General features: G+C 44.2%; 2 protein-coding genes across 8 annotated transcripts in view; one reads left to right on the forward strand and one right to left on the reverse strand.

The window, feature by feature from the left end:
- PRR14L (proline rich 14 like) overlaps positions 1 to 15,678 on the reverse strand; it is a 71,116-nt gene extending 55,438 nt beyond the window's left edge. Inside the window, exons 1-6 of one of the 3 annotated variants that reach the window (XM_073582809.1) lie at positions 15,624 to 15,678; positions 13,103 to 13,494; positions 11,955 to 12,039; positions 6,856 to 10,789; positions 6,463 to 6,522; positions 5,851 to 6,343 (exon numbers count right to left, since the gene is read on the reverse strand). In XM_073582809.1, the coding sequence (XP_073438910.1) occupies positions 5,851 to 6,343; positions 6,463 to 6,522; positions 6,856 to 10,789; positions 11,955 to 12,039; positions 13,103 to 13,177 (4,647 nt within the window). In that variant the 5' untranslated portion in view covers positions 13,178 to 13,494; positions 15,624 to 15,678. Of the gene's footprint in view, positions 1 to 5,850; positions 6,344 to 6,462; positions 6,523 to 6,855; positions 10,790 to 11,954; positions 12,040 to 13,102; positions 13,495 to 15,585 lie in introns of all 3 variants that reach the window. The other 2 variants (XM_073582810.1, XM_073582808.1) reach the window with 2 other exon arrangements.
- DEPDC5 (DEP domain containing 5, GATOR1 subcomplex subunit) overlaps positions 15,675 to 24,041 on the forward strand; it is a 196,914-nt gene continuing 188,547 nt past the window's right edge. For 3 of the 5 annotated variants that reach the window (XM_073582811.1, XM_073582813.1, XM_073582812.1), the window contains exons 1-6: positions 15,676 to 15,785; positions 15,892 to 15,962; positions 16,699 to 16,786; positions 17,378 to 17,424; positions 17,518 to 17,603; positions 18,120 to 18,203. In XM_073582811.1, coding sequence (XP_073438912.1) covers positions 15,905 to 15,962; positions 16,699 to 16,786; positions 17,378 to 17,424; positions 17,518 to 17,603; positions 18,120 to 18,203 — 363 coding nt within the window. In that variant the 5' untranslated portion in view covers positions 15,676 to 15,785; positions 15,892 to 15,904. Of the gene's footprint in view, positions 15,786 to 15,891; positions 15,963 to 16,698; positions 16,787 to 17,377; positions 17,425 to 17,517; positions 17,604 to 18,119; positions 18,204 to 24,041 lie in introns of all 5 variants that reach the window. The other 2 variants (XM_073582814.1, XM_073582816.1) reach the window with 1 other exon arrangement.

Consider the following 24,041-nt stretch of genomic DNA (forward strand, 5'->3'; position numbering starts at 1 on the left):
AGGGCCTACTACTAGAATTCGAATCCTCCCCCCGTGGGGTATAAGAGTTACCTCCCTACCACCTCAGGAGACTACAGCACTAAAATCCGGCATTCAACTCCTTCTACAATCAAACGCCATTTCTCCAGTGGTGGAACAAGGAAGGGGGCATTATTCCAGGCTGTTCCTAGTGAAGAAACCCACAGGAGAGGCAAGAATAATAATAAATCTCAAGGGCCTCAACCGACACATCGCATATCGCAGATTCAAGATGGAGTCGGTAAAGACCGCCATTCCTCTGATAGGGCCGTCTTACTTCATGGCAACCATAGATCTGAAGGATGCCTATTTTCACATTCCTATACATCCTTCTCACAGGAAGTACCTAAGGTTTGCGATCCGTCAGGGTCCAGACATCCGGCACTATCAGTACAACGTACTTCCCTTTGGAATATCCTCTGCCCCTCGAGTATTTTCCAAAATTATGGCGGAAGCTGTGCCCCACATCAGAAGCCAAGGAATATGCATTGTACCCTACCTGGACGACCTGCTGATAATAGGAGCCTCATACCAGACTCTGGTAAACCAGGTGACTCAAACTCTGGGTATTCTCCAATCGCTGGGGTGGATCCCAAATATAAAAAAGTCACAGATCCAACCCTCCCAGCAGATAAAATTCTTGGGAATCCTCCTAGATTCAAGGAAACAAATGTCCTTCCTCCCGGAGGAACATCAGAGGTCCATCATTTCAAGACTCTCGAGCTTCAGGAAACAGAGGTCCCCGACCCTCAGGTCAGCTATGTCCATACTAGGGTCAATGACCTCCTGCATCCAGTCGGTACCTTGGGCGCAGGCTCACTCCAGAATACTCCAGTCCCATATCTTGGGAAACTGGAACAGAGATCACACCTGCCTGAACAAGAGAGTCCAGACCCCAGGAAGAGTGAAAGCTTCGCTAGCATGGTGGATGGACCACAAAAATCTGTGCAGGGGAATCAACTGGTCCCAAATCCCCTTGGTCACGGTAACATCGGATGCCAGCAAAAAAGGCTGGGGAGCCGTAGTGTCCCAACAACCATTCCAGGGGTTGTGGAGCCAGAGAGTGAGTACAAAGTCCTCAAACTTCAGGGAACTGAAGGCTGTGGAGGAAGCTCTCCTGGCGGCAAGACACCTAGTTCAGGGCCATCATATCAGAGTCTACTCGGACAATGTAACAACAGTGGCCCATCTCAGACACCAAGGTGATACAAGATCCAGCAGTCTAGAGGGCCTGTCGGGCCGAATATTTTGCTAGGCCGAAAGACAACTCCGGTCTCTAACAGCAGTCCACCTAAAGGGTACCTCCAATCTTCAGGCAGATCTCCTGAGCTGAAAATGCATCCAGCCTGGCGAGTGGAGCCTAAACGTAAAAATCTTACAGAAGCTGGTCAACAGGTGGGGCTTCCCGGAGGTGGCTCTTCTGGCCTCAAGAGAAAATGCTCGGGTGAGAAACTATTTATCCCTGAACCCCAGGGACAGATCCCTGGGGGTAGATGCCTTCGCCCACAAGTGGAGGTTTCGTCTGGCATATGCCTTCCCGCCAGTTCTAATCCTTGCCGCAACCCTGAGGAAGATCCGGGAGGATCCAACCCAGACCATCCTAGTAGCTCCGCTATGGCCAAAAAGGAGCTGGTATGCTCTTATTACAGAGCTACAGGTAGAGGGGCCAGTCCTCCTAACCCTGGAAAACGACCTTCTCTTACAGGGCCCGCTACATCACCCAAACCTCCGGGGAATGAGGTTAACGGCCTGGTTACTGAGGGCCAGATCTTGAGGGCCAAGGGTCTGTCAGAGGCAGTAATAAACACCCTCCAGAAATCCCGGAAGCCGGTCACCATTGCTATATATAACAAAATATGGAAAAAGTTTTCCTCATGGTGTCTGCCAGATTTGCCTGACCCATTAAACCCTAACATTTCCCATATCCTGGATTTCCTACAGAGGGGGCTTGAGCTAGGTCTAAAGCCTAGCACACTGAAAGTACAGATATCAGCATTAAGCTCCATGTTTGACTGTGACTTGGCCAACCACAGGTGGATAAGAAGATTCATTACATCAGCCACTAGGCTACATCCAAAAAAGCTAGTTGCGGTTCCACCATGGGACTTGAACGTGGTTCTTACGGGACTCACTCAATCACCCTTTGAGCCCCTGCCATCCTGTACTTAGCTGCTCTCCTGTAAGGTGGCCTTCCTTATAGCAATAACCTCAGCAAGGCGAATAGGAGAGCTACAGGCTCTCTCAATCAGAGAACCCTACCTAACAGTCAGAGATGACTCCAGAGTTCTCTCCCTTGATCCGTCTTTTCTACCAAAGGTTGTGTCAGACTTTCATAAATCACAGAATATAATTCTCCCCTCATTTTGTCAAAACCCAACAAACCCTAAAGAAGAGGTGTTTCATACGCTGGACGTAAGGCGAATAATTCTCCACTACTTAGAGTGTACCAAGCCTTATAGAATCGACCACAACCTATTCATCCATACCTCTGGTCCAAACAGAGGAATGAAGGTGGTAAAAAATACCATTGCCAATTGGATTAAAAAGGCTATCTCTGAAGCATACCTGGCGCAAAGCATCACTCCCCCTACAGGGATCAAAGCGCATTCAACACGATCTACCTCTACTTCATGGGCTGAGAGGGCAGGCGCATCTTCAGAGCAGATTTGTAAGGCAGCAACCTGGTCCTCCTTACATACTTTTTCTAAACACTACAGGTTGGACCTTATGTCCAACAGGGATTTAGTCTTTGGCCGAAAAGTTCTTCAGGCCGTTGTCCCCCCCTAGTGCAGTATAGGTTGTTATGCCTCCTATGCTGTCGTGGAAGGTTGCTAGAGAAAATAGAATTAGACTTACCGGTAATTCGGTTTCTAGAAACCTTCCACGACACCACTATTTCCCTCTCTGCATTCTTGGACAAATTCTGAGAATCTTAAGGTAACCGGTGCTATGGTAATCAGTTATAAGTCACTGGTGAGAGGGAGGTGGGAGGGATCTTTTAACCTCGTGCTTCCTGTCCCCCATTAGGGCGTGGAGACAACCTCCTATGCTGTCGTGGAAGGTTTCTAGAAACCGAATTACCGGTAAGTCTAATTCTATTTTCTTCCTTTCCTCTGAGGGAATTTGAGGACGATTCTTTCATCTACCATCTAGCTCTCTTATGACGGGACGTATTCTGAACCATCTGGGGTGGAATTAGACTAAAGACCGTGCTCTGGACCTCCTCTCTGATCATAGATAGCATTTCGGCCATAAAAGGACTGTTGCTCTTTAAGGACCTTCGATATACAATCTGCACATAGTTGATTCTTATGTGCGTCTCACAGTTTAACATTACAAGCCGGACATCTCCTCAGTTTCTTTTGGAAGGGTGAACCGAATCCAAGAGAGGGTCCTCTGTCCTAAATTTTAAAAAAGAGACAGGAGACACAAGAAAAAAAAAGGTTTACTAGGGACAATAGGTTTAACTTGCACTGCCCAGGAATTGGTTGGACATTGCCTCAGAGCGAGAATGATTAGTCAGAATTTGCACCCCAATGCACCTGTAACCCCCCTATTATAGGGTCTTACCTTATCCCACGTGCTTAGACAGTTGACCATCCAAATTTCCCCGCTGGATCGCACGCTGTGTTGTTCAAATAGGAGGTTCCCCTCGAAACCAGAAATGATCGTTATCAAAAGACGTCCAAAACCAGAAAGGCATTCCACACTGGAACGCACGCTGTGCGCTTCACCGGAAGTGGGGCCAGAGGATGCAGCATGTTGCGGCCGCATCAGGAGCAACATCCCCCTGTAATGACCTGGCTGAGGGACCCCTAACACAGCGAGGTATCCGCGCAGAGCATCTTCACAGAGGGAAGGGAAAAAGATTGATCCCCTCTGATTCCCGGTGCACCCAGGTAAAATCTTCGAGCGGATGATCTCTCCTCTCCTGCGCCAGTAGAACCACTGAGGGTGAGGTGGAGGTAGGCTGGGGGGCTTTTAACCTCATGTGTTTCGCAACCCTAGAGGATGAAAAGAACTACCTCCTCCTGTCGTGCTGACATGAGGGTTGTCCTGGGAAATAACCATTGCCAAATGGATCAGGTCAGCTATTGTGGAAACCTACATTGTCAGGGACAAATCACCATCGTTGGGGTTACAGTTCATTCCACAAGTGTGGATAAGGCCTCCTCGGCAGTCAGGCATCAAGCCTCCATGTCTCAGGCCTACCAGGCTGGCACCTGGGACGCAGTCCACACCTTGTATCAGATTTTCGAAGATCCATTCTATGGCTTGTGCTGATGCCATCTTGGGGCGTATGGTGCTGCAAGCCACTGTCTGTAGATGGTCCGCAAAATTACCTGTTTGCTTCTTTTTAATCACCAATTAGGATTGTTCTTGAATGTCCCACTACATCCCCCAATGCTATTAATGAGTAAATTGAACCTTTGGACTTACAGTAAGATTCCATTCTCATGAAAGACATTGGGGACACAGGTCTCACCCTAGTCCTGTTCTCTTGTTCCAGGGTCAGTTCTAGTTGCCTGTGGCAACTTCCCTCAGCTCAGATCATGTTGGTACCTCGTTGTCTTTTGGTATAGAATTTTTATGGTTCTTCGAGTTTCTCTCCTACTGTTTTTGACACTAAAAACTGAGCTGCCCAGTGCCTCAGGAAAGAGTACAGCCCACAATGCAGAGTCACTTTTTTTAATCTATTGTACAACCTCCTAATGGCACGGCATGTGTCACACAGTGTATTTACCAAGAAGGATTTTTACGGCAAGTACAAAAATACCATTTTAACATCTACTGGGTAAGCTTTTGCCCAAATGTGTCTGAAGGATGGAGCTGCATTGATAGCTTCTGCCCAATTAAATTTAGAACAGATTAGAATATGTGATAAGACCAATTAAATTCTACAGCCTGTATTCTAGTGCCGGGTTTAAACGAGTCAACCATGACCTTAAACCATCCCCTACATGCAAGCTATTTGACAGTCGATTAATGGCCTGTTTAGATAGGCCGACTGCACATCCATGTGCACAAAACAATTGTTTTCGGCAGCACACATCCTGTTTATGCTAAATAATGTGGCACCTAGAATTACTATTTAAGCGGCTAAATAAATCATTGCACACTACGAACGAGAGTTTTGCCCATTAATCAGATGATTGTGGCCTGTTTACATATTCCCAAAAATGCTTGTTTGACAATAAGGTGCCCATCTAAAACGTTTAGGTGGCAATCACTTTTTCACACAGGGCCCTGTAGGTTTGGACTTATTTTTCCCTTAATAATAAAGATCTTCATTTAAATACCGCATTTTGTGTTTACCTGTCTTATCTTTGTCTAATATTTAAATTTGTTTGGTGATCTGAAACATTTAAGTGTAACAAACATGCAAAAGAATAGGAAATTAGGAAGGGGGCAAACAGTTTTTTTCCACAACTGTATGTGTTATACATACTCGGGGATTTGTCGGTTTTTGAGCGAGTACTGGAGGGTATGTGTTATACATACTGCCTGGCAGAGCGGTCTAGTGGGCGCAGCCTCGCTCCATACAAGTGTATGGAAGAAAGGCTGTGCCCACCGACAAGAAAAACGTATAATTCATGCAAATCTTCCAGTCCCGACTCAGAAACCAACAAATCCCCGCAGCGCACAGTGCGTGCGCTGGTGGTATTCATAAGTCTGCAGTCAGAGTGACTGCAGACTTATCGATTTGGACCAGACAACCTTACTGAAAGAAATCCACTCACACAGTGTACTTAATACACAATTCTGTAGCAATTGGTGAGATTACATTTCAGTGACAGATGCTCTTCTAGAGTTCCTATTTTAGCTCCTTACCTTGTTTGCCTGGTTCTGGTTTTGACTTTGTGTGCAGGGAATGAATATATTCTCTCTTTGTTCAAAAGGACATGCCTGGCTTTTAGGTAGTGTCTCACAGCAAGGAAGATCTACAACAGCAACTTCCTGAACAGTCACATCCCACCGGGAGGATAAGCAAACTGCGGGGATTTCATCTGCTTGCAAAGAGGTGTTAACAACAGGCTTCAAAGATGAGAAAGCAACTGGATGTTCTAGATTATTCTTCTGCTGAACATATGGATCAAGTGGCAGATTGAAGCTATCCTTTTTCTCGGTAGAAACAAAGTAATGCTTAGGGCCATCTTCCAGTTTGAAGGAACAGCTTGATTCTACATCATTCTTGTACTTGGACAACCAACATGGAGGTATTGGATCATGCTTTTGCGGAGTGAACAATGAAAACGGAAGTGCCAGATCTTCTTGATGAACACTTCTGGGTTTAAAAGTAAGATTAAGGTTCTGAAAAGGTAGGCTTAAAAGTAAAAAAAAAAAACAAAAAAAACAAAAATCAACACAAATTTTTAAACAAAATTAACATCCATTTTTAGGTTTAATAAATAGTTTCAAGTCATAAAAGACATTTTGACCCACCTGTATTTATTCAGTTGAGAAATACTGTTTGGAATCAATGGAGCTGGACTTCTAAATACACTTTAAAAAAAGACAACAAAAAACAAAAATCAATAAAGGGGAAACAAGATTAATAAGGGGAATCCTATTCTAAAAGGTCATAAAAGGTCACTGTGTATCCATCATTGTAAAGGTTCTGCTACCAATTGTAGAAACCCAACAAAAGTGAAGCTCAACCTTTTCTTGCCTAAGAAAATTACAAATCCTAAAATATAAATATTTTGCGTTGAGTAGAATCTTTTCTCAATTTAAGTGACATACTGAAACAACTATAGTATATATTAGACTAAGATCCATTCTTTGCTCATAGCTACCCAAAACAAACAAAAAAACAAAACATAGGTGTTTGTTTACCTGTTGATGTTGCTGCTCTGGCTTGGCAGCCAAACATTGCAGTTTGGATGATTGTTGGCATAACCAGAGGAGAAGGCAGAAAGGCCATGTCGACTCCAAGTAGAAAGAACACAACCCAGAGAAAATGCGAATGAGGAAAACTGATCTTTCTTTTTTGAAAACTGTGGCAGTGATCCCTTAAGTCCATGTGCAAATTGTGACACAGAATGTTTTTGGACGGTGGGAATTCGACTTCCCAGATTCCTCCTCCTAGTCCACAACCTGTAACATCCAGGGGATGAAAGTGCAAGTACTGTGTGAAGGCCAAGCATGGAGCATCCAGACTTTGTGACAGATCTCCTGGAATGGTTGGACTCTGAACTCGATTCTAAAGACCTAAACTGTGGGTTCCACTGTGTGAGGAGGTGAACGCTGTCACTGTCTTCTGGCACATGAGAAGAAAGGAAAAGCGATAGTGTCCATTCTGAAAGTTCTGATGACTGAGTAGAAGACTGAGGACTTCCCAAAATAAAGTCTGGTGGATTAAATCTTAGGAAGTCTGACAAGCAGGTAGGATCCATCTTTATATGGAAAGAGATGGGAAATGTTAAATTATCGCAACTGTTAAAAGAAAACATATCACCTAGATGGCTAAAGCAAGTTGTAGGGTAAAGATTCATAGACTGAGAAACAAGACGGTCTCTATTTGATGTAAGGCACACATTTCCTTGCCAAAGTTGCCCTGGCTGGGAGTTCATTTTCATACTGACACATGAAAAAACATTTAGCAGTTTCCTTGCCTGAATCTTCAAACCACTATAGGGAACAACCTTCAAGTTGCTGGAGACACTTTTCAATTTGGATGGAGCAAAAAGTTTATTTGCAATTTTGGATAATTTGTTTAATAGCATATGATCTTGCGTGCATTTCTGGAAAGGTGGAGGTCTTTGAGAAACAGTGCTTCCACTAGTCATTTTGGAGAAAAAGGGCTTAGAAGTCTGACTGGGATGTAGATGCTTTCTTGGCAGGGATTTATATTCAAAATTAATATTATGAGGGTTGTCGATATTCAAAACTGAAGAACTTTTGCAGGTCTGAACTTTGATGTTTAGAGGCAAGTTTTGTTGGGCAGAAAAACTTTTACATTTTCTGCTTGGATGACTTTTCATACGGATGTTGGTGCCCAAGCAAGCACCACTTCTGATGGCACTTAGTTTTTCTTTTCTTGTACATGCTTGTCCAGGTTTGGAGAGATGGTGGGTTTCTGATTTTTGAGAAAACTTTTCAACATAGTTCATCAAGCCAGGACTGGCAAGGCCAACATCCTTACTGTTCAATATCTTTGGTCTTTTTACTTCCTGTGATGTAGAGTAGTTAAGGCTCTGAGGTGCAGGTCTCAAATGATACTTCCTTCTATTTTCAGTTATACTAAACATCCCAATGTGGCAACCCGCAGATTGACTAGAGCTTTCTTCCAGCAATTTGCAATCATTTATTGACTTGTCCCAAATCTTAATTTCGGCATTTACTAGATTTCTTTGGAACTTTACTTGTGTGGCTTTAGTTCTAATTGCACTAACTGCTTTCACTGGCAAGGGATTTCTCTTGGGTAACAAAAATGTCTCCATATGCAGCATTAACGGGTTTCGATTTTTATTTAAAACATCAGGCTGCACACTCTGTGTTGGACCAGTAACATCTGCTGCCGAAATCTTCATACAGTGTAGAGAATCTGATGATTTAATTGATTCTTTAAGAGCAGTGCTTTGTCTTGGCCAAAGTTCTGTATCTTGCCTTAATAAATTTAATTTACTTAGATCATCCAGAATTTGTACTGATGAACTAGCATGGTCACTGACATGCAGCTGTAATTGATCTAAAAAAACTTCTCTTTGGCTCCTCTCCTTATTCTTGCAAACAGTTGGGGATACAGTAGAGGCTGGTAAACAGGTTGGTAATAAAAAAGAACAGTCACCAAGATGCCTACTGGATAAAGACATATGGGGCATACATTTCTCTTGTAGGAAGCGCTTACTTGTTTGTTTTTCACTTGCACGTTTAACATCAAATAACTGAGCTAATACAAAATTCTTATGCATATCTACAGATACTGAAGACTCACATAAAGCACCAGAATTAAAATGACAAATATCTTCTGACTGGTTGCTGGTGAGGGACACGTTTGATATTCTGTCGTCATGCACTTTAACACTATGATGCTCAGCCTGGCAAGGAAAGGAGTCAGCCGAGACATTACACTTATGTTGTTCTGCCAATAATGTATTAATTTTGCTTAAATAATCTAGAACAGGCTCATCTTTATGTTTACTATTATACTGGTTCAGAGATATTACTTCTTGTGGGCTTTTCAACGCTTTTAGCATACAGTCATCTCTCATAGAAACTTTAGGTGGTTCTTCTAAGAGGCAATCTTCTGTAATACAGAATTTAAAATTATTTTCTGTTTTTTCTGTTTCTTGGGATTCATCTTTCTTGGGGATAGCATTTTTGGGCTCCATCGGGGACATTGAATTTACTTCAGGCTTTAAAGGGAGAGAATTCTGAATATCTGTATAGGGTACCAGAGCACACGATGGTGTCCTACAGTGACCTACTGTCTGACAAGATACTTTCAAGTAATCGGAGGGGAAGACCATTTCTTTTGTTACTAACACATTTGATTGATCATGAGATGCTATAGTCTGATCACAATTAATGGCATTATCATTGACTGCGCTGGAACTACTTAAAACACAACTTGAGTCTTCTCTGTCCAAACACTGAAGATCTTTAACAATTATAAGGGGTGATATTGGTTCATGTATTGCCGTTGATACCATGTCACAAAGCCCCTCCGACTGTGTGCCAGAATGTTTCCCAGGTCTGTCTGATAAATGTAACTTCATAGTCTGTGGGATAGTGCAATGATTGTCTTCCGTTTCACTGCCATCAACAAAAGAAAAGCTGCTTGAAGATTTTGCATATAAATGTTCTGCACATATATTTGTCAGTGGAGCTGAAAACACTACCTTGCGCGGACTTTGATCAGAATGGTCTCCTAATGAATTGACACATGATGAACATTTATGACAAGTGGTCACGCCATCACTTAGAGGTGCGCTACAATCAATCATGCTACAGGAAAAAGAATATACTTCAGTGTCCCAATCTTTGGCACCAGTCACATTTTCAAAACAAGGTGGAAGATTTGGTTTGAAATCCTGATCCTCATCTAAGTCCTCTAGAAATGTTTGCTTATTTTCCATCAGAGGTTTATCATCCTGTGGTCCAACCTTTGAGGAGACAGACTGTATGTCATCAAGCCTTGTGCGAACAGTTTCTGAAGAACTGATTCCAGAAAGATAGGTGACTGAAATGTCATTATATTGAATCTCTTCAGAAGAGGTGATCTCAATTTCTTGCTGAACAGACTCCAGACACATTTCCACATCCATATCGCTTGGCACGTTTATATCAGTTGTATTTGGTTTCAGCCTTTTCATTAGGGAAGTTGTTGAATGAACTTCATTTATGCAGTTAAATTCTGTCTCTTTGCAAATAGACGTTCCATGAAAATGTGAAGGGACTTTCGGAGAATAACTCAAGTCAAAAGTTCTCTGGGTTGATGTCAAGTGTTCAGCTTCAAGGCACTTTACAGAATCTCCTTGTCTTGGGCATTGGTGACTCAGTGACTTTAAAACAGTACATTTGTCATGAAGAAATCCTTCAGGAGACTCATCTACCGATGCCTGGATCTTTGTGGCTGCTAAACTGACAGTTTTGGTTAAAATTTCCACAGAATGAGATATTTCCAGGCCTGAAGACTCATCTTTATTACGTTCACTTGGCAGATTAACCATTCTCTCAGTCTGTAAAACTGCCCCAGTGCCCATAACTTCCATACCTGCAGCTTTATCAATCATCTTGGATATAGGATCACTCAAAGTATGATCATCTGCAAGAAAAAAATAGGAAAAGAGCTGAAAGTATATAGAATAAGACAAGCAATCACAACATATTATCCTACTTTTCTCCAAGATGTTCAACAGATCCTAATATCATATTCTGGCGGAGTAACACTAGTTCCCAAGTTTCCTATCTTACTGCACCTATAAGAGCTTACCTGTTGGGTTTTAAGCGTCAATCATACAATGGTCCAGGGGCGCTAAATGACAAAGTGTGTTGTATTCAGGTTGCAATGGTTAGCCCTGTATTCCTTTCCTTAAGGGTATGTTTCCACGGTCAGGAAACACTGCGGACTGGACGCTGCGTGCAGCGTCCAGATGTTACAGCATAGTGGAAGGGATTTTATGAATTCTCATCTCCACTGTGCATTCAAAGACGCAGGTGTTAGACCTGCATATATGCACGAGGCGCGTCTTTATAGACTGCAGCATGTCTTTATCTTGCGGAGCTCAGTCTCCACAAGATAAATTACACAGCCTATGTATAGGATGCGGTGATTCCGCATGTGTTAAGTGAACACGTGGAATCACTACACGTACAAAAGCCGGCAGCGCACTGGGCGGAGCTGCATCCAAAGCGCTGCATATAGGGAACGTGGAGACATACCCTAAGGGGTTGAACATTAAACGGTACAGAATAAGTTTGTGTGTTTATGGAGAACTCTCCGTTCAGTACATTTTTGAAATGTATTTCAGATTTCACCAACTTGGAATGAGGACCGCTATTTTTTTTTTTTTTTTATACAATTCTGGTACCTTTTGATGACAGGAATACTGCAGTTATCACAAAACCTAATAGATAATTACATGTCAACAAATGCTTGGTGATTTACACAACCTTGAGTGACAGTAAATCTGTCAATTAAAGAGTTGTCAAATTTTCAGGGTGAATGAAACGGTAAAAAGAAACTATTCACTGTCTAAAAAAGGTAGACCCTTAAAGGTCTACACATGTGAAAAAGTCATACGCTCTCACCATGAATGGCTGAGACTGGTGAATAGTGCAGCACATTAAAAATATAGTACTAGGTACCGCCTGCTGTAACTTTTTGTTAGAATCAGATGCTCCAATTTATTGCGTCACATTAACAACACAATGCCACTTTTAAAGACATCTATGACTAATCTATTCAACTGAAATAGAAGGAACACTACCTTTCATGTGGAACTGATTTGTGAGGTCACGTGCAATTGAGAACTGCATGAAGTCCTCTCTGATCGGCAAATCTGTAGACTCGGCCTTAAAACAAGTAAGCCACAATTTTACTGAAGCAATCAAATTATAAAGATACATTTTCAGAAGAACAGAGTTTGCAAAATTACTAAATCACTTGCATTGCCTAATCGATTTCCAAATGGCAGCAAGGACGGCTGTGGTGCAGTTTGGTCTCCTAGATACCCTTATCTAAAATGGCAGCCAGCCCTGTAGAAGGTAACGTGATGATACAACTCTGGCTGTCGTACTGGACACAGGAGCTTAAAGGGAATCTGTCACCCTTTTTTTCGGCTTGCAGCTGCTGGCATAGACATCGGGGGCTTATCTACAGCATTCTGTAATGCTGTAGATAAGCCTCCGATGTAACCTGAAAGATAAGAAAAACACGTTATATTATACTCACCAGGGTGGGCGGTCCGGTAGGCGTTGCGGTCCGGTCCGACGCCTCCTATCTTCATACGATGCCGTCCTCTTCTCCCGTCCTGTAATGGCTGCAGCGCAAGCGCACTGCTCTGTTGAGGGCAGAGCAGAGTCCTGCAGTGCGCAGGCGTCTGGAGAGGTCCGGCGCCTGCGCACTGCAGAATTCTGCTCTGCCCTCAACAGGGCAGAGCAGTGTGCTTGCGCCGCAGCCATTACAGGACGGGAGAAGAGGACGGCATCGTATGAAGAAGGGAGGCGTCGGACCGGACCGCAACGCCCACCCCGGTGAGTATAATATAACGTGTTTTTTTTATCTTTCAGGTTACATCGGAGGCTTATCTACAGCATTACAGAATGCTGTAGATAAGCCCCCGATGTCTATGCCGGCAGCTGCAAGCCGAAAAAAAAGGGTGACAGATTCCCTTTAATAGATGGAACAGGACTCTGTCTCCTAGTGCACACTTATCAGCAGAACAGCCAATGGGTGATACTTCTTAGAAGCAGAATCAACAAAGCAAATAATTGACAAAAAAAATGAGATTTTGCACACGCCAGTACTTTTTCCTATATAGCTGGAGATACACTTTAAAAGATGTATGCATCTACAACAGACACCTCATTATAAAATAAAGAAGGTTAGATCAAGATTAGATGTATTACTACTTACCGATTCTTGGAGCATCATGTTCTGTACAGAATTGCAGATCTCTAATGGGGTTACTTTCTCCACAGCGTCCAACATTACAGCAGAAATTACACCAAGATGCTTCCCGATGTCTCAGAGAAAAGATCTGGCTGTGGAATAAACTTTGTGTCCTCACTGATTTCTGCTTGTGTCTCTTGCACATTAACTTGCAGTGTTAACTGATCCAGACTACCTGGATCTGAACCAATTTTGAGCTCATGGATGAAGGGATCATGTAGTGCAGGCCACCTGTGTGTGATGGTCCTGCTCACAGAAGATTCAAGAGGATTAAGTGGTCTCTGCTCCAAAACATCAAGTTCCAACATTATGAGATGCGAGGTTGAAGGGCAGTTTGCCAATCTGCCTGCAGGTTCCTGGCAATAAGAGGAATAAAGATGAAAGAACAAACCATTATTTGCATCCACTTAGGTAGAAAAAGTAAATAGAAAACGAAGAGTATTTTTTTTTTTTTTAAGATCCTACTTGTAGAATGTAAGTACTCCAAAGTAATTCTACGGATACAATTCTATGTAGATGGAGGAGGAAGGAGTAGAGACAGAGCTCCTTCCCCTCCTATCTACACAGAATCTTTTATTTTTGTTAATATATTGTACATTAACTACAGTTCTTGTATATTGCCACCTCAGTACAGTCATCTTCCTGCCTCTTTTGTTCCATCTGTTCTGCCCCTCTTCTCAGCTCTAGATTCAGACAGGCTGCTCACTGGTGCATTATCCTGTTACTGCACTGTCCCCTCCCAAGACAAATTAGTTGCCTGATGTTATTTCTGAATCCAGAAAGGTGAGGATTAAACAAAAGAGGAAAGATGAATGTAACACAGAAGGTCACTGCAGAATACAACAGAGCAGTTAGAGACTGTCAACACAGAATGTCCCTGCTCACACCAAGTACAGGAGATCAGTGCATCACTGCGGGGCCAATCATTTATATACACCTTCCCACCAGCTTGGTTTCCCTCAATCTCCACCCTTCTCTAGTTCTATGAAGCCAGAGCTGTCAAAGAAGAGACGGTTGGCGATTGAGGGAAAACAAGAGGGTGGGAAGGTGTATGTAAATGATTGGCCTCATCATGAAGCATCGAGCGCCTGTACTTAATTTGAATAGTCATTCTGTGCCGACAGAGTCCCTTTAATGATCATGTCACAAAAACACAAGCATGGGCCTGTTAGGATGGATCATTGATGATCCAAAAGCAGTAGGCAATCCCTTTAATGGCAATATCTTAGTGATTCTCAGTATCTTCAAGTCCAACAATGGGGCGCAATGAACTATGTGCAGTTATAGAATGCTGGATGAAATGACCAGTACTGGTCTGCACATTGCTCCATGACACGTCAGGCACTAGTATTTGTGAATCCATGGGTTTCTATTAGTGATGGGCGAGTACCATTGTTGCTCGGGTGATCGCCGAGTATTTTGGCGTGCTCGGAGATCTAGTTTTTGTCGCCTCAGCTGCATGATTTGTGGCTGCTGGACAAGGTGAATACATGTCGGAATTCCCTAACAGGCATTACTCAAATGTAATCAGGCTATCTAGCAGTCGCACAGCATGCAGCTGCATCGACAGAAACTGAATCTCCGAGCATGCCAAAATAATCGGAGGTCACCCGAGCAACAATGCTACTCGCTCATCACTAGTTTCTATGACTAAAACGTTATACGACTTCAAGACTACGGCTCGGAGTTATACAGGACGCCAATATGCCAGCCCTAGAATTGTATGGGCCCGTACTGTACCGACATATGCTCCATCTTTACAGAGGAATCCTACCCAGGCGCCAGACCGGATGGGGGGTCCCCGGACGCCAGACACGACCGGATGGGGGGTCCCCGGAGCCAGACACGACCGGATGGGGGGGCGCCCTGGGACACTATACCCTACCGGAGGGGGCCCCGGACGCCAGACACGACCGGATGGGGGGTCCCCGGACGCCAGACACGACCGGATGGGGGGGCGCCCTGGGACACTATACCCTACCGGAGGGGGCCCCGGACGCCAGACACGACCGGATGGGGGGGCCCCCGAACGCCAGACACGACCGGATGGGGGGGCCCCCGGACGCCAGACACGACCGGATGGGGGGCGCCCTGGGACACTATACCCTACCGGAGGGGGCTCCAGACGCCGGACACTACCAGAGGAGATAAATCTCATGGACCTGACCCATCGACATGACGCCAATTGCCGACAGTCATCATTATGACTGGATCACTACACTACTGAATCAGGAGCCTCAGGACTGAGAGATGCCACAGACAAGTGATGAAGTGGAAATGGCTGCACGGTGCTCTCAGCTGGATGAGGGGAGTTTACGCTTAGTCCAGGAGTTGTGCCCAGCCGCCGGTGCGCCTGACATCTGCACACAGCACGGCCGGTCACTTGTAGCCCTGCCTGCGTCTCCAGTAGTAAACAATCCCTCCCCCGGTGTGTGAGCGCACCATACCCGGCTCTCACTCCTCCCATCCTGCCTCTCGCTCTCACTTTCTTAGCCGCTCCATGGTCCCGTCAGAATCTCCTCCCGAACGACTAATTACCTCATTTCCGGTCAGCTTGCAGCACGTCACTTCCGGTAGAGAGTCACGTGCGAGCTTTAAAGTGCTCCCCGGGGCTTCCGCCGTGTTTTCCTGTGTGCGCCGCGGGCAGGTGATGTGTTGTGTGTGTTCAGGGGTCTGTGTACTTTCCCCGGCTGCCATTGTCACCTCTGACCCCCGAGTGACAGCTGTCACCTCTCACTTTTCCCTGTCTGCAGGTTGGAGTCCAACATGAGAACCAACAGAGTGTACAAGCTGGTTATCCACAAGAAGGGCTTTGGGGGCAGCGGTGAGAACACGCACACGACCGTCACGGTGCTCAGGGGGAGCCATGTCTGTTTGGTTGCACATGAGAAGCTGAGTGATGGTGGATCCATAACTATATGTGGCCATTCATGTGATCACACCGTAGAACTAGTTTGTGACTGTCGGCAGCACGTCCGATGTTTACATGAGGGAATGTGCTGCCGAGCCGCAATGATGATGTCTCCATGTAAGATGCCACCACCATCGCTTCTCATTGGATCTCTATACGTTGGACAATCATCAGTCGGTTATTGCCCTCTCTGGTACCATACCAATACCGCCAATCTAAGGCTAGATGCACTAATGCAAGTCTGTGAAAGTTAATCTGCACTCGGATGCCATATGTGTGCAGTCCATCTTTTACTGTTTGATAGAAGCTTGACAAACCTCCATCAGTTATTTTCTCAGTTTTTGATATTTCTAATATAATGTCTCCCTTCCATGACCTCACGATTGTTCCCCTGCCACAGCTGCGTGGAGGCTGCATACACAAGCGCACTCCTCAATTATCCCCATCGCTTGTGGGCAGGTGTAGCGTTGGTAATAGAGCAGGACTGCGTTGGACACATGCGATCTCCACAGTTGTCCTGCAAGTTCATTGCTGTAATATTGCCCTGTTTTGTGACAACCTGCAGTCATATTCTGTAGAAAAGACAAAACCAATGCTGTTAGAGCACAGTTTATGTGAACAGTCTGACTAAAGAGGTTTTATTTTACAGATGATGAACTGGTAATAAATCCTAAGGTTTTCCCGCTTATCAAGCTGGGAGATATTGTAGAGATTGCCCATCCCAATGATGAGTACAGGTAAGAAAATAGATGGAAATATGATATATTAATGGCGGATCAGCAACTTTAGTAAAAGAAATGTGGAGTTTGGTATTCCTAAGGGCTCATACTCACATGCAAGAAACTCGGGCGAGTCTCGCACGTCAATACCCGGCACTGCCGCCGCACTCAGATCAGAGCGTTCAGCTGCATAGAAATACATGCCGCTGAACGCTCCTGTCCCGAGTGCCGGGTATTGGTATTGACGTGCGAGATTCGCCCGAGTTTCTTGCATGTGAGTATGAGCCCAAAAGCTGTCTATTGATGGAAGAAAATGTAGTGGGGGTTGGTCCAAAACACATTTTGTGAACACTATATAAATGACTTATCGCAATCCATCAAATTCCTTCCTAAAAGCAGTTCACCACTGTAAAATTACAGGAAGTAAAGATATGGGCTGCGGTGTGCTGTGTCCTCCGCCTGCATTGTGGGTGACATTCTGCAGTGTTGTACCAAAAGTCACACTGTGAACTATGCCGTATTACCCATTGTACTTTTGGTTGACGAGTTGGCTGGACTTTATGCTTTTCTTTGTTTGCTAAGCTCTCCATTGTTTCTTTGTGGTTTCAGTCCTCTTTTACTGCAGGTGAAATCACTTAAAGACGACTTGCAGAAAGGTAAACTTTGCTGTTATCTGTCTTCATTACTTCCTTAATATTCTCTCCTTTTTTTTCCTGAATATATTATGTGACCATTTGTTTTCCCCACAGAAACTGTCAGCGTTGATCAGACTGTGGCTCAAGTGTTTCGGTTAAGGGCTTACCAAGATGTCTATGTCAATGTGGTTGACCCAAAGGTACATTTGTGCTAGAACGTGGAGACCGTGCCCCAGAAACATTCTTGAAAGTTAAAGGGAATCTGTCACCACATTTGACCCATGTACACTATTACTATGGGCATACAGGTTATAGACTGCTGAAAACGTCCTCCCTGTGTCTCATATCAGCTGCGTTGTTGTGGAGAAATCCTCTTTTATCACTTTATATAAGTGACCTCTTCCAGGCTCCAGAAGATAACTCTGTCCCCAGAGCTTATTTTAAATATAAGAGGGAGTTACCACCTTTTTAGGGAATGTACTCACTGACAAGTGTTTGTAGTCCATTGCTTGGACGCATATTACACAGCTTTACATGTAATGTCCTTCTTATATTTGTACCCATAGCGCATTACAAGTTGTCTTCACTTGTTAAACCTATGGGAAATGGTATTGTCAGTGAATTAATAGGGTTGTCATATTGGCATTGTTTGACATATATTATGCTTCTTCTCATCCTCTAATGTTTTTTTTTCTTCAACATTACTGTCGCCTTAGGAAGTGACACTTGACCTAGTGGAGCTGACTTTTAAGGATCAATACATAGGTCGTGGAGACATGTGGAGGCTGAAAAAGAGTTTAGTAAGTTGTGGGAGTGAAATAAGTAGATTGTGAAAGTAATGAAACTTTTGTTTGCGTGAGGGTGGTTAACAGTTTGTATAGAAATCACATGCCCAGCTATTGCCTGCAGTGCAGTTTTGTGTGGCCCTCAATAGGAAAGGCAGACATAATGCATCTGTCTCATAATACAATCTTACAACATGACTCTTAGATTAAAAAATAATGTGCACCCCTGATCTAGTCAATGTACCGTCTGTCGGCTCATTCCTTGTAGCATCCTTCTGTGCTTATTCAGTATGTAAGTTTCTAGTGTACCTACAAATATGTGAAGACATGAATAATGTGAGTGGCTCCCTGGGTATTATTGTTTCTTATGATACTTTATAAGCCTGTTCTGCCTCTCTGTTCCCTCAGTGTTGCATAGTATGATAAGCTGCTAAGTACTTGGCTTGTCCATGTGGCCAGTCTCCTGCCTTCTTCACCACCACAAGCTCTAGATCTAGCAACCAATCTCAACCTCTTAAGCATCACTGCATTCGATTCAAATAGTGTTGAACCTATTGTCATCCTGTGAATATCCAGCCTGTCTTCATGTCTGATGTTTATAATGACTATTTAGGATTAACCAACCTGTAGAGTCATTCTCTAGCGGTCCATGTGGACAGAGAATCTATGATCTAAATTATTTAATTATTCTCCAGTCACTGTAAAGTTATGATTTTTTTTTTTTGATTTTTTTTTTTTAAAGTGTGTGTGGGGGGGGGGGGGGAATAAGTATTTGATCCCTTGCTGATTTTGTAAGTTTGCCCACTGACAGACATGAATAGTCTATAAGTTTAAGGCTAGGCCAATTTTAACATTTAGAGATAGAATATCAAAATAAAATCCAGAAAATCACATTGTATAAATTTATGTGCATTTTGCAGTGAGAAATAAGTATTTGTTCCCCTACCAACCATTAAGAGTTCTGGCTCCTACAGACTAGTTAGACGTTCATAATCAACTTGTTACCTGCATTAAAGACAGCTGTCTTACATAGTCACCTATATAAAAGACTTCTGTCCACAGACTCAATTAATCAGTCAGACTCTAACCTCTACAACATGGGCAAGACCAAAGAGCTTTATAAGGATGTCAGGGACAAGATCGTAGACCTGCAGAAAGCTGGAGTGGGCTACAAAGCCATAAGTAAGACACTGAGTGAGAAGGAGACAACGGTTGGTGCAATAGTAAGAACATGGAAGAAATACAAAATGACTGTCAATCAACATCGATATGGGGCACCATGCAAAATCTCACCTCGGGGTGTATCCTTGATCATGAGGAAGGTGAGAGATCAGTCTAAAACTACACAGGGGGAACTTGTTAATGATCTCTCAAGGCAGCTGGGACCACAGTCACCAAGAAAACCATTGGTAACACATTATGGTGGTCCCCCTGCTCAAGAAAGCACATGTGCAGGCCTGTCTGAAGTTTGCCAACGAACACCTGGATGATTTGTGAGTGATTGGGAGAAGGTGCTGGAGTCAGACGAGACAAAAATTTGAGCTCTTTGGCATTAACTCAACTCGTCGTGTTTGGACGAAGAGAAGTCCTGCCTATGACCCAAAGAACACCATCCCCACTGTCAAGCATGGAAGTGGAAACATTGTTTTAAGGTTCTGCTAAGGGCACAGGACTACTTCACCGCATCAGTGGGAGAATGGATGGAGCCATGTACCATAAAATCTTGAGTGACAACCTCCTTCCCTCCTCCAGGACGTTAAAAATGGGTCGTGGCTGGGTCTTCCAGCAAGACAATAACCTAAAACATACAGTCAACAAAGAAGTGGCTCAAACAGAAGCACCTTAAGGTCATGGAGTGGCCTAGCCAGTCTCTGGACCTTAATTCCATAGAAAACTTACGGAGGGAGTTGAAGCTGCGAGTTGCCAGTGACAGCCTCAAAATCTTAATGATTTAGAGATGATCTGCAAAGAGGAGTGGACCAAAACTCCTCCTGACATGTTCGCACAAACCACATCAACTGCAAAAAACATCTGACTGCTGTGCCTGCCAACAAGGGTTTTGCCACCAAGTATTAAATCTTGTTTGCCAGAGGGATCAAATATTTACATAATGTATTTGCATTTTGCAGTGAGAAATAATTTCTACAATGTGATTTTTCTGGATTTTATTTTTGATATTCTATCTCTGTGTTAAAATTAACCTACCCTTAAAATCATAGACTGTTCATGTCTCTGTCAGTGGGCAAACTTACAAAATCAGCAAGGGATCCAATACTTATTTCCCCCACTGTATAGCCAATATTACTAGGGATGAGCAGACCCGGGAAAGTTCGGGTTCTGCTACTTGACCCGAAATTTATTCCAACGTTTACCAGAGCCCTAACCTCTTTGAAAACAATGTAGAGTTGAATCTCACTTTTTTTTGGCTTCCTTCTCGCCCAAACACTATGCTACAGTGTGGGGTCAGTGCTCAGTCCATGCCCCTTTAAGCTGCTCAGCAAGATCCCAAATCCAAACAATTGTATGTACAGGAGTAAGATCTGTGCAGTGCATTCAAACAATATGTATGGGACTTTCCCTGTCTGACCTGCTGTGCCCTCGGCCCCCTGTACTCAGACAAGGAAACTCCTGTACAAAGATTGTTTTACTATATTGTTTGTGATCTTGCTGAGCAGCAGTTGAAAGGGGCTTCTGTTGGAAAACCAGCTAGGACAGGGTTAAATCCTAGTACTAAAGGCACGAATTAGGTGAACCTGGCTACCTAGAACTAGAACCAGGCCGTTTGTTCACTGTGTGCAGTCAGCTGTTGGAGCTGAGCAGAGTGGGTTGTGTTGGAGCTGCAGAGAGACAGGCTAGAATACCTTTGAGAGGAGATTGCTCAGGTCATACGCACCAAACTGAAAGTGTTATTGCCTGCTGTGGATGATAGACATTTTTGTGTGACTAGGTGAAAAATAATAGTTAATGGGTCAGGAGCACTGCACACCTGTGTGAAACTGTTGGGCTATGTGCACACGTTGCGGAATTGCCGCGGGAATTCCGTAATTCCATTCCGCTGGAAATATGCGAGAAAACCGCATTTTAAGGCTAGTTTCACACTAGCGTTTATGAGAGCAGCGACGGCCTGCGCACGGCCGCCGCTAAGCCCTGCCCCCTGCCGCGCCCCGCCGGTAGCTCCGCCCACCGGTGCATGACGCTGCATGCGCCCTGCGTCCCCCATCTTTATCACAGGGGGTTCAGGCCGTGCGCAGTATGCGTTTGGCGGCGCATGCGCCTTTTTGACGGTGCGCCGACGCAACCAAACTGCAGCAGGTTGCGTTTGGCGCAGGTCGGCGCACCGTCAAAAGGACGCATGCGCCGCCAAACGCATACTGCGCACGGCCTGCGCCCCCTGTGATAAAGATAGGGGACGCAGGGCGCATGCAGCGTCATGCGCCGGTGGGCGGAGCTACCGGCGGGGCGCGGCAGGGGCGGGGCTTAGCGGCGGCTCATAAACGCTAGTGTGAAACTAGCCTAATTCCTGCCTATTTTCCCATGGAAAAACTAGCAATTTGCAAGCGTAATTAGCTTGCAGAATGCTAGCGTTTTCCAAGCGATCTGTAGCATCGCTTGGAAAACTGACAGGTTGGTGATACTTGTCAAACATAGTGTTTGACTAGTGTGACCAACATTTTACTATTTAGGCTGCCTATGCAGCATCAGTAGTAAAAAGATCTAAAGTTAAAAATAATAATAAAAAAAAAAAAAAGGTCTTTTTCTCAGCTTCCGACGTCCCGCGCAGCGTTCCCGATCATCGCGATGCTCCCGGCAGGTCCCGTTCCCATTGATGCGTTGCGACAATGACCTTTTGATGTCGTGGTCTCGCGAGACCGCTACGTTATCAAAGGTCATTGTCATAATGCATCACTGGGAACGGGACCTGTCGGGAGCATCACTGAGGCCTGGTGACGCTGCGAGGGACATCGGAAGGTGAGAATATGACTATTTTTTTTTTTTTTTTTTTTTTTTTTTTTTTTTTAAATTTTAATTCTATTTTTACAAGGATATGGTATCCAGAGCCTGGAGGAGAATCTCCTCTCCTCCACACCGTGGGTACCATCCGCAAATGTTCTGCTTACTTTTCACATGGTGGGCACAGCCACATGCGGAAAGTAAGCAGAACAATGCATTCCTATGTGTGCAGATTTTTCCGCGATGCAATTCCGCCGCGGAAAAAGTCGCAGCCTTAGCACAGCATGTGCGGAATCACATAGGAATGCATAGGATGCTTTTTTTTTTTTTGCGTTTTCGCTGCAAAATTGCTTTTTAAAATTGCCACGAAAACGCAAAAAAAAGCTACGTGTGAACACAGTCTTATAGGCGAAAAAATGGAAAACTGAAGTTGGTATGCTATGTGTAAAGCCTACCAAAGGTCTATAACAGAAAAATATCCAATGTTTCAGCTTATTGGCCTTTTTCAAGGTTATCTATACCGGGTATAAACTAACATTTTTTTATGATGTTTGGTATAGAAATACAGCTCTGGCAAAAAATAAGAGACCACTGCACAATTTTCTTAAAATCACCATCTCTACATTTCTGACAGCCATTCCAGTGTCAGTTGAATTCCAACCAGAGTACACCTCACTCTACTTAATCGGATTCTGATTATGTGGATTATGTGATCACCTCAACCAAATCTTATTTAACGAGGGAAAGTATAAAAAAAAAAACCTGGTGTGGTGTTCACAATCCTCTTGCAATAGGACAAGCTGGATGGTCAAACAAGTGCGAAGAATATCCCTCAATTAATTTGAATGAAAACATTTAACCATGTCAAAAGAGTTGAAAAGAAAAGTCTTGAGTGAGGAAAAGAAGGGCTTCATTCTGGCTTTACTAGCAGAGGAATACAGTGAGCATCATGTTGCCTCCATCCTTAAATTTTCGAAGACTGCAGTCCATTACAACAAGGTCAAGCAGCAGACATTGGGGACAACAAAGCTACAGACCGGCAGAGGGCGAAAGCGACTCTCCACTTACTGTCATCTTATTCGAGTGTCACTCAGCAACTGCAGGATGACATCAAGTGACCTACAAAAGGAATAGCAAATGACAGCTGGAGTGAAGTGCACGGCAAGAACAGTTGTAACAGGCTCCTAGAGACAGGCCTAAAGTCATGTAAAGCTAGAAAAAAGCCTTTGATCAATGAGAAGCAAAGGAGTGCCAGGCTGAAGTTTGCCAAAGACCTTAAGGATTGGACCATAGAGGACTGGAGTAAGGTAATCTCTGATGCGTCTACTTTTCAGCTTTGCCCAACACCTTGTCAACTAATGGTTAGACAGAGAACTGGAGAGGCGTACAAGCCACAGTGTCTTGCACTGTGAAATTTGGTGGAGGATCGATGATGATCTGGGGATGCTTCAGCAAGGCTGGAATGGGCAGGTTAATCTTTGCGAAGGATGTATGAATCAAGCCGCATACAAGGTTATCATGGAAAAACAGTTGATTCCTTCTGCTCAGGCAGTGTTCCCCAACTCTGAGGACTGGTTTTCTCCTTTGCCTCATTGGGGGACACAGGACCATGGGGTGTATGCTGCTGCCACTAGGAGGCTGACACTATGTGAATACAAACAAAAGTTAGCTCCTCCTCTCCAGTATACACCCACCACTGGCTCCAGCCTGAACCAGTTCTTGCTTGGTGTCTGTAGGAGGCACATGCGTCTGGTCTTCAGACCATTTGTTATTTTTACTATTCCATGAATTACAGGGATGACGGATCCTTTCAAGGGTCCAATCTCCCCTAACAAACAACAGGCAAGTACGTGGAGTGTCGCCTCCACGTATTCTCCTGCATCGTGCAAGCCATGCCTGAGC

Source organism: Dendrobates tinctorius, unplaced genomic scaffold, assembly GCF_039654945.1.
Source record: "Dendrobates tinctorius isolate UK_male_01 unplaced genomic scaffold, ASM3965494v1 ptg000073l, whole genome shotgun sequence".
NCBI lineage: Eukaryota > Metazoa > Chordata > Amphibia > Anura > Dendrobatidae > Dendrobates > Dendrobates tinctorius.